This window comes from Brassica napus, chromosome A9 (genome assembly GCF_020379485.1).
Source record: "Brassica napus cultivar Da-Ae chromosome A9, Da-Ae, whole genome shotgun sequence".
In the NCBI taxonomy this organism is placed as follows: Eukaryota; Viridiplantae; Streptophyta; class Magnoliopsida; order Brassicales; family Brassicaceae; genus Brassica; species Brassica napus.
The window spans coordinates 13,906,569-13,917,995 of record NC_063442.1 but is presented as its reverse complement, the minus strand read 5'-3'; the positions used below and the strand labels follow the sequence as shown (position 1 = coordinate 13,917,995).

Sequence of the window (11,427 nt, the reverse complement as noted above, 5' to 3'; positions counted from 1 at the left end):
ATTTTATTTGCTTGTATTTTTTCACAAAATTTTTTTGTGTGTTTAAAACCAGAAAATTTCAAAACATTCAACATAAAAACCTTTTGAAAAAAAAACTTTGTTTAGTACATCTAAAAATGTTGGATCAATGCTGTTTAGACGTATATATACAATAGCAAATATTGGGAATTCTCCTTTTCTATATATACATACATGCATATGTAAAATCCAAACATAGGAGTTACAAAGAGATTTAAACGATTTGGTTATGTCCAAAAACTATAAGAATCGGTTTGGAAATACGTATAACCTAAAAGACGTGTCAGACCAGAGGTGTCGGCACATGTGGGATAAAGGACACGTTTAACAATTATCATTCGACGACGCTGGAATGTTTCGCCGGCTACGGTTATGACTTGGGCGTTAGCCTACCCTCACTATCATTTAGGGTTTTTTTTTTGCATCTTTGTCGCATTAACACTGATTCTTTTTTGTTGTATTACATCGATCTTATTTCAATATATATATATATTCTTCGATTTAATTTCCGATGTACTGATTCACCCGTAATAAATAATAATTGAAAAGGCCAGTTCTCAACGAGTGCAAAAATATCGCCATTAAACAAAGAGAACATCTTTTACTATGTGTTGCCGTCTTCTCCTAGTTTCAATATATTTTGATACAGTATAAATTGTATCAAAATATAAATTTTGAAACTTTTTTCCTTGGACGACATGAAGCTTCCTGCACTGGTTTTCACACACACACACACATATATATATACGAGTATACGACGAAGACTTTTTATGTATGTATACAATGTAGATCATGTATGAATACAGTATGATGTATGCATACGTACATAAGCAGGTAGAAAGACTGCAGTCATTTGAATATTAAGTCATTATCCTGAAAGAGGCTAGAGTCTTGATCAATGTTGTATTCATAACAATGTGCTTATATATATTTTTTCACAAAGAAAGTGGTTATATATGTGGATTATGATATTTTGTTAAAGAGAAAAAATAATATTACGTATATATTCTATCCGTTTTACAAAAATACTGTTTTAAGATTATATTATAAATAAAAAAAGATTATATTATAATTTTAGTCTTATTGTTTTGTCATGTTAATTAGCTAGTTATCCGTGCTACGCCGCAGATTTCTATTTCAGCATAATTTCTCATTTCTCAGAAAAGAAACAGGAGCATAATCTATAAAACCATGCATCTTTAGCCCAAAAAAATAACAAACGTTTTATCATGGGAAATTACACCCTATAACCAACAAGAAAAATAAAATAACTAAACTTCCATTCTTTCTCTTCCTATCTCTCTCTACCTTCTCTCTCTTTTTTCTTTTTCTTTCACCAATTCTCCTTTCTATCATTTCATTTTTTTTTTTCTAAAATGTATGTTTTATCATCTCATTAACTAGAAAAAGCTAAATAGAAAATATAATCATAGAGATGTTGACATAACAGTATACATCAGTAATTGCATATTGATCACCAACGTAATTACTGAAACAATCTTCGACTTCAATTACAAAAACAAAAGAAAATGATCCTCGACTATGCTTTTCTTATTCTTTCCTCGTCCAGTGATTCTAACCAACTATTTTTTGGATGACTTACCGACGAGCCTTTTTCAATTGTACGACTTGTATTTTTCACCAGTCGCAACTTCTTTGGATCTCTTGGAGTCATCCTTTTCCATGTTGAGCTACAACTGCATGGAGTCCTACTTTGTGTTTTTTTTTTGGTACACCCTTGTCTAAAAAAGTTTCTTATATGTTTAGATATTTTTTTTATTTATCCTCGTGTAGCTATTGAACATAATCAATTTATCTCGATCTAACTTCAGCCTTCGAGTACAATATTACTGGTCTGAAACAGTGCATTGGCCATCACCAGGAAATACAAGATGATTTCACCATTTGCAAACAAGAATATTTTTCAGTTAATAAAATCATCCAACTTGAGTCTAATAAACAGGAAAGACAATACACATTCGATTATATGTTCAAGTCTCAGAGATAGTATATTCTAAGAGAGTTTATAGGGATCTTCTTTGCCAGTTTTGAAGTAACTGCTAATGTAGCTGATTGTTCCTAATTAATTCATGTAAAATTCTTATGGACATCTTTGTTATACACAGAGATGGGACATGTAAGTAAATATGTATATTTCGATAAGATTGTTTTACCTTCTCCCTAAATTTCTGTTCTTCTCCCTAAGTTCAAGAAACATGTAATGTTGGTAACTTTATTAAGTAAATAGTTATACTTGATAAATTTTTGTTTCTTTTGGATAAAGTCGCTAGTTATTCTTAATTAATTCATATATACTTCTTATGGACATCTTTGTTATATTACAGAGATGAGACTCATCAATTGGAATATACTCTCTCCGTTTCATTTTATATATCGTTTAAGGTTTTTGTATACATATTTAAAAAACCATTAGATTTCCCATTACACCCCTAATTATTACAATAATTTATTTGTTTTTGGTTAATTAATGAGCTGAAATGTAGGGAAAAAATGGAAAAACTATCAAACATTTGTATTGAAAATAAAAGGACACTTATAATAAAACAGATTTTAACATCTACAACGACATTTAAAATGAAATGGAAGGAATACAATTCTCTCACATTTTTTTATAGTAAATGGGTATATTTCGATAATGACTTAGACTGGAATCAATACATTTGTATAATGGCTGTAAACTTGTGTCAAGTTTGAAATTTTCCAGAGCTTTTGGGTAAACATGTTTAATAAATTTTCACAACAAAGTTGGAACGATTGAATAGTAAAGACTTTTGTGTTTTTTGTTAATATATATCATCAAAAATGTTGATGTTTCATCTCCTGAGAAGCATTTGTGCTATTATTGTGTTGATTAAACAGATAAAAATATTAAATGTGTGAATAGAAAGTAAAAAAAAAAGTAATATATGTGAAAAACTTTCAATAATATTTTTTGTGAAACAGTAAATATACATGTAGTTACTATTATTACTATTGCAAAATTTGGGACAAGATTCAAAAAGGCAAGAGAAGATTTCCACAGCGGAAACAAACTAATGCTCATACGTACGAAGTTTGACATGTATATAGAATTTTAAAGTGAACTAGATCTCAACCCGCGCAACCGCGCAGATTTTTATTTTCATTTATTTTTATATAAATATTTTGTTTTCAATGCTAAATTGGTATATATTAGAATATATAAGTGTCTATCAATTTTTAAAACATAATAAGTTTACGGTATATTTTTTTCATTGAATAGATTGTTTCAAACTTTTCACATGTATTTGTATCTTCTTATATATATATATTTTTAGATTATTATTTCATTATTAAAATCGTAACTATATATATAAAGATTAGTAAAATATTGTTTTATTGCAATATTCAAAGATATTATAACATTTCAAAAATTTAGAAATTTTTTTTAAAATTAAACTTTTCGCTTCATAGATTTATATTATCGAGTAAATAATTAAACATTTAGTTTTTGTTTAATTTTTAAAATAAATTATATAGTTTAAAATTTGTTTTCACTGGTTTAAGGTAGTGAAGATAAACTAATGATCATACGAAGTTTGGCATGTATATAGAATTTTAAAGTGAATTTATACAAACAAAAAAAGAAGATAAATTTATATATGCTAAGGGACTTAAAAAAAAAAGATAAATTGAGATTTCCTCATTGGGAAGTAGTCTTACGTAAATTCTAGTAAAGTTGTTAAGCCTCTGTCACGCACGCAAATAAATGTACGTTTGCATGTTACGAAAAAGATATCGTCGGTCGAAGGTATAACAATCATCTACGCTTGTGACGTTCCTGATATTTGTGAGTATACCGTATATTATAGTAATGTTATGCTTGTGTTTTCTTTTTAAATTTTTTTTGATCAAAGTGTTTTGTTTTAAGTTTATCCCACATTTCAGAAACATAAACATTGAAAACGCAACAAGACATCGAAATCTCATGTTCACTTTTAATTTTCTTTCTATCTTTGTGTACCGTGCGCAACATACTCCTTAGTCCTTATTGTTCACGTTCAGTATTGTTTTTATTGATCAAATATGTACGAAACATTGAATGCAATGCAAAATGTATTTGACGTGAAATAAGCACACTTGAAAGACTTGTGTCCATCGAGTAGAATAAGGAATCTTCCCAGCTAGAATATAGTTTTTTCATGGTTCATGCATATTAATATTTATTTATAACTTCATCAAATGATAAAAATATAGATATTGCATCTAAAATCGATATATATATATATGTGTGTGTGTGTGTGTATGTGTTTTTTTGAGAAAAATATCTAAAATATATATTGTATTCTTGTAAGTTGTATCCCATGTTTCTCTCTTTCATATGATAGTTTATGTTCTTTTTGTTCTAAATTGAGTCCTTTGAAAAATTCAAGTCTTCGATTCTCTGGATTTATAGAGTTTTATTCGTTGGTAATTGTTTTCATTGTTGGTTTTAGATTTAGATTTTTTCGTAAGCTGTTAATATTTTTGACTCTTGTTTCTGCATTGCTTCTAGTCAAAGCGTCTTTTTTATTCATGTAGTATGATTGGTTGGGACATTACAAATGATATAGCTTTAATTTCTATCTATAATTATAAAAGTTACCAATCATTTTTTATCTTTTAAAGATAAAGTCAAAAATAAAAAAAAAAATGGTTGTAGCAATCTTGTTTCCTAAAACATTACTGCTTGTAAGCTGTAGAAAAAAAAATATTATTATAAAAATATCTTTTCATTTTTATTATTTTCTCGTTTTACTTTTAAAGCTATATTGCCTATAGCTACATAAAAATTCTACATGTAAAATTCTACAGTAAAAAGTTTACAATTACACCTCAACCAATCATCTACTATATTAATTTTGCGAAATTTACCGATTAAATTGTCACTTTGGTTTTTCTCCTTTACGATGTAATAACGCCAGCATGATTGCACGCCATTTTTGAAAATTAAATTCCAATATGTCATATAATAACTCAATATACATTATAATACAAATTAAATGGATGAAGTCGTACCACGACTACGTACAAACGAGAAGCGAAAGACAAAATCTTCGGCCGCGTAACGATGCATCATATTTATTTGACCGCGTATGTATGTTTCTTGTTCCAGAACATTTAATTGGAATCGTTCTATGATGTATATCCCCAACTATATAGTCCCTACTCTACTTTTAGAATTCATGAATACGTAATTATTAAACGTTATGTGGAGATGTGGACGTTTTTTTTTTGTAACTTAGATGTGGACGTTTCTTCAATATGAAGATTCACATCTTCTTATCTCTTATCCTTATAAGGAGGCCATAATCTTGGTAACATAATGCAACTAAACTATGTGCTGATTGTAAGTTTGTCGATCTCTGACTCTAACCAATTTTGACTGTCTCGAATTCAACTTATTTTTGTCAAAGTGTTTACCCGCTTGGTGCTGTTTTAAGTGAAAATATTTTTGTATCGGCTATATGATTTTTTGCCAACGACTAAAAATATGATCAAATATTATAGTTAACTTCAAGAAATTTCTATAAAGATTAGAATTTCTAACCAACAAAAAGAAACTCGAGACTTACACAGTATATGCATATCATCGAACTGTATAATAAAAACTGCTATCTACATTAATTTATGTTTAATAATTCGCTAATTATAAGTAATCTACGGTGGGTCATATATTGTAATGCCTGATATGGTTTTAAACATTATCTGCACTTGTTAAAAAATAATACTACTTAACTGTGAAATTCTTATATATATGTATCAGTTTTAGAAGATATTTGGCTCGATAGTTATTACTTTTATAATTTTCAAAACTAATAAGGAAATAAACAAATAAATACTCAAGTCTTTGGTCATAGATCCTCATAAATTAGTTAGTATATTTTTATTTTACAGGCAAAAAGTCAATTTATATTAAACAGATACAAAACAAAAGTCAATGTATATTAAAATATTTCTCAAAACTAAAATACTTTCTCAAGTTGATCATATTTGTAATTTAAACCTAATTCGTATAATATTATAAAATAAAAGTCAAATTTTATTTATATAATTAAGTTCTAATCACATTAGCTTTTAATAATTTGCATGTCAACCACGTAGGTGTTGATTAATTCGTATAAGCTACTAATAAAGTATTAATATATGGCTGTAATGCACGCTGAACGTGGGAGGGAAATTAGTATCTATAAGTTAGCATCAAGTGGGCTTACTTACCATTAGTGGCAGATATAACCATGACTAATTAATTCTGAAAATTTGTATTGTGTCTTTTGTTTTCATCACCACGTGGTTTTTCCATTACCGTCTACTTATCAGATTCACAAATTTTCATTAGCAGCAAAAAAAAATTTATAACAAAAATAAATTGAGCAAATATTTTATACCAAGTTAGTGGGAATCAGATTTTTGTTGATTGTTACAAAAAGCTTACTGATATTAGTTTATGGATTGTAAAAATCTTAACTAATCCACTGTTAACATTTTTTTTTAAACAATGTAGTCATTCAAAATCTATTGCTATTTAATTTTGTAAAACTAATTTATTGATTATATAACTCTATTAAAAATATTTTATTGAAATGATATTTTTAACAAATTAACTCGTAAAGCACAACTTAGATTTTTAAAGTTGCTGTGGTACAAAATTGGATGAATTTTAATACATGTAAATTTCTGTTGACTTCACATAAATGGAGCTTTAATAAAAATTAGATTTTGATCCGCGCTTAGAAAGCGAGGGCTTGTTTGTTTTTAATTTATTAATCGAAACTGATTTATAAATTACCATTATTTTTGTTTCGAACTATTACAATTGAGTTTTTAGGTTCTTATCATTTGTTTTTTTTCCTTCTTCAAAATATAGTATTTGTTCGAAATATAGTAATTGTTCTATGATAAAGTTTGAGTTTTAAAATTTGTTTTCATATCTGACCTAGATTTATGGTTGAACCTATAGACCTGATACATTGTATATAATCCGGTTCAGATTTAATAAAAATCTGTCAATTAAAATTCTGATATAACCTGGTAAAAACCCAAAAATTCACTATTAACATGCGATCTGATACCATTGATCCGGTTACAAAATATCTGATAGTACTTTTTAAAAAAATTGATTAAATTACTCATATATTTTTTTAATATTACATAAATTAGTGATTCCTTAGAATTTGATAAAAATTTATTATGTTATCCAAATAAAAATGATATTATAAAAAACTTATTGATATGAAAATATTAGTTTATTTTCGTTATTAATAATGTATTATAAGTTTGTGTTTTTATTTTAGATTTAAAAATTTATTTTAAAATAGTTTTTAAAATATTTTTGAACACTCGTAATTGCCATATCAATATCATGTATAAAATGAGATTATACATGGAAAAATGATATTCAAATATGTATATGATATATGGTGTAGGATATAGGATTTTGGTTTGTATTGAAAATCTGTATAATATTCAAATGATCTATTTTGAATATTGATACGTATATTTAAGAAAATAATATTGTCACGTTTCTTAATTTATTTATACTTCATAATATATTTATATTTATATTAAATATAAAGTTAGTATATCTTTTGAATATATATATAAGCTCATTATTTATAGATCTATTTAGGTGCATCTGTAGGCCCAAAACCAAAAAACTTAAATGCCATTAATGAATTTTATTAATCATTTGTAAAAATAAGAGTATTTTTGAGAAAACTACAATTTTCATTAAGGGTATAATTTGGGAATGATCCCCTTTTAATGGTATTGATTTCAGTTATTCTTAAATCAAGTAATTCAATATCATCCAAGTCCCACTGACCCTAAAGTGCTTCTTTATCAAGTCAGAATCTTTTAGGATTTTTAGTTGGAAAATGATATCAATTAACGTAAAACAAACCTCCTGTAAGATTAAGGTTGGGTAAGTTGATTACTGTTGGTTTGTTTCAACCAATTATACCATATACCATAAAACTGAGACTACCATAATTACTCTAACTAAAGTTATGAATACATTTAGCATCAATCATATATATATATATATTTAATATCTGAACCGATGATCGGCCTTTGAGTGGCATTTAAGTTACACGCACCCCTATCTAGTTTTTATCAGCTCTGTTCTTCGTTGTTACTAGGGTTTTTGGAGGCACTTTGGTGGTCGGCGAGCTCGCCGGTCTCGGAGCGACCTTTCCTCTTTGGATCTTGAGCGACAAGATGGAATAGTCGAGATCCGGTGGTGCTTCTCTCTCTCTTCTAGCCTGTTCGGTTTGGTCCATACAGTGGCGTATTTCATATGATAGCTTCTCCATTCTGGTAATTTTTTGGTAGTATGGTGGTGCTCTCGGTTAGAGGACACCGGTAGGTAGCTGGAATTCGTCAGAGTATCTCCAATGTAAAACTCCATTTTTTCTTCTAAAATGGAATAAAAGTGAATATAGAGTAAAAATGCTCTAACTCCACTCCATTTTCTACTCTACAATGGAGTAATGAACAAACAAATAATAGATTACTGTAAATTCTATTATAGAGTGAGATATGAAATTGGGTTAGAGCATTTTTTACTACATATTCACTTTTACTCTATTTTAGAGAAAAAAAATAGAGCGAGACGGAGATACCTTAGTTAGTTATCGGGACCGAGGTGTTGGCTTTGATTCGAAAAAATATCTGAAACACAGATACACACAAGAGGCTAGTGCCTAGTACTAATCCTTGAAGTGTAGCCATCAATTAACATGGCAAAAATTTAATTTAAAAAACCTTCTCCTTTGTCTCTACTTAAGAGCCACAATTTGCCCTTTCCTTGACTTTAATTCCAATTAAAAATAGGATGGGCTAGTACTGGTCAAAACCTCACACGCTCTTTTTTTTTTTTTTTCGGGGATGCTCATCGAAGACACGTGCTCTCGTCACTCTTCTCTGATATGAGCTGGCTCCACAAAAGGTTCCTTTTAGGAAACTCCCTCTCCTCCCCATTCCCTATAAAACCAATTCATCTCTCCCACTTGATTTTCCATCTCAAACAAACTTCCATTAGAGACAATTCACAAACACATTCTTCAAATTCCCACACGATTGATTTGGGTTTTGTCCAAAAGTTACATATATAATGGATTTCTCCGGCATGTTTCTCATTTTCTCTGCGGCGGCTCTGTTTCTATGTTTACTCCGGTTCTTAGCCGGATTCCGTCGTAGCTCCTCCTCGAAACTCCCTCTTCCTCCGGGAACAATGGGTTACCCTTACGTAGGCGAAACGTTCCAGCTTTACTCACAAGACCCAAATGTGTTCTTCGCATCAAAACAGAGAAGGTCTTGTTTGCACACCAAAAAAAAAAAAAAACTAAATTTTGCTCTCTAAAACAGAAAAGTTTGAATTTTTATTGATCTTTTTGGTAAAACAGATACGGATCGGTGTTCAAGACTCATGTACTGGGATGCCCATGTGTGATGATCTCGAGCCCTGAAGCTGCCAAGTTCGTCTTGGTTACGAAGTCTCATTTGTTTAAACCAACTTTCCCGGCGAGCAAAGAGAGGATGCTCGGGAAGCAAGCCATCTTCTTCCACCAAGGAGATTATCACGCTAAACTCAGAAAGCTCGTCTTAAGAGCTTTCATGCCTGACTCAGTCAGAAACATGGTCCCACACATCGAATCAATCGCTCAGGAATCACTCAGTTCCTGGGATGGAACTCAACTCAACACTTACCAGGAAATGAAAACAGTAAGCCCCACACCTATCTTTAAAAACAGAGTATCCTCTGTTTTTACTTTTCTCAGTCTAAAAACAGAGCATCCCCTGTTTTTGCTTTTCTCAAGTCTAAAAACAGAGTATCCCCTGTTTTTTTGTATCAACAGTACACTTTCAATGTGGCGTTAATCTCAATACTCGGAGAAGACGCAGTCTTTTACAGAGAGAATCTAAAACGATGCTACTACATTCTTGAGAAAGGTTACAACTCGATGCCGATTAATCTACCGGGAACACTATTCCACAAAGCCATGAAAGCTCGCAAGGAGCTTGCTCAGATCCTCGCAAACATCTTATCGAAGAGAAGAGAGAACCCATCAACGCACAAAGATCTTCTTGGATCATTCATGGAAGACAAAGAAGGATTAAGCGACGAGCAAATCGCTGACAACATAATCGGAGTTATCTTCGCGGCAAGAGACACAACAGCGAGTGTGCTGACGTGGATCCTCAAGTACTTAGCAGATAATCCAACTGTCCTAGAAGCTGTCACTGTAAGCACATAGTTTTCTAAAAGGACACTTAAAGATCTCATAAAGGAGTGGCAGTTTCGTAAATTAATGGGGGTTTTGTTGGGTAAAACAGGAAGAACAAATGGCTATAAAGAAAGCCAAACAAGGAGAGAGTCTCACTTGGGAAGATACAAAGAAGATGACACTAACTTCTAGAGTCGTCCAGGAGACAATGAGAGTTGCTACAATCTTATCTTTCACTTTCAGAGAAGCTGTCGAAGATGTTGAATACGAAGGTATGTACTAATATACGTATACTATATAGTATTTACAACAACATGTTGCGTATCAAATATGCTAAAGTTTTATTTTTACAATTTTTCTACAGGATACTTGATACCAAAGGGATGGAAAGTATTGCCACTATTCAGAAACATTCATCACAATGCTGATTTCTTTTCGGATCCAGGCAAGTTTGATCCATCAAGATTTGAAGTTGCACCGAAACCAAATACATTCATGCCATTTGGGAATGGGATCCACTCTTGTCCGGGCAATGAGTTAGCTAAACTTGAAATCTCTATTCTAATACATCATCTCACCACCAAGTACAGGTTGGTACTAGTAAAATCATAAAAGTTGACGTGAAACGGCGTCAGATCATCTTTTTGAAAAACTTTTGCTTATGATTTGTATTTTGGTAATTTCAGGTGGTCAATCGTAGGACCTAGCGATGGAATTCAGTATGGACCGTTTGCTCTTCCTCAAAATGGACTGCCTATTGCTTTAGAACGAAAACCAGAGGTGGACATCTAGAAAATTACACGAGCACCTCCTTAGCTTCTAAAATTAGAAGGTGGAAAATTCTTTTTCATTTTAGTGAGCAAATTATTTCACTGGCTAAGAAATACAATTATTAGACATGAAAAGGGAATAGAAAAAAAAATCCCTAATGGGACCCTAAATGTAAATAGTTTTCAGTTATTTTAAATATTTTTTTTTAGTTTAGGTTTATGAAACTAGAGAATTAAAATTTTGGAGTAATAGGAAAATAGGTTACTGTAAGTTGGCTAGTCCGTTATTGAGTCTTTCCCTTTTTTCTTATTTCTCTCAAATTGTAAATTATTTGGTTATATCAATGTAATGAATAAAATTATGGAATGCTTGAAGCAATTTTCCAACAAAA

At 30.4% G+C, this 11,427-nt stretch overlaps 1 protein-coding gene across 1 annotated transcript; it reads left to right on the top strand.

The window, feature by feature from the left end:
* Nucleotides 1-9,060: 9,060 nt before the first annotated feature.
* LOC106427439 (abscisic acid 8'-hydroxylase 3) lies at nucleotides 9,061-11,427 on the top strand. The gene is made up of 6 exons (XM_013868173.3): nucleotides 9,061-9,351; nucleotides 9,444-9,762; nucleotides 9,897-10,283; nucleotides 10,375-10,537; nucleotides 10,630-10,855; nucleotides 10,952-11,427. Exons 1-6 carry the CDS (start codon nucleotides 9,152-9,154, stop codon nucleotides 11,055-11,057), a joined length of 1,401 nt encoding a protein of 466 aa, XP_013723627.2. The 5' UTR covers nucleotides 9,061-9,151; the 3' UTR covers nucleotides 11,058-11,427.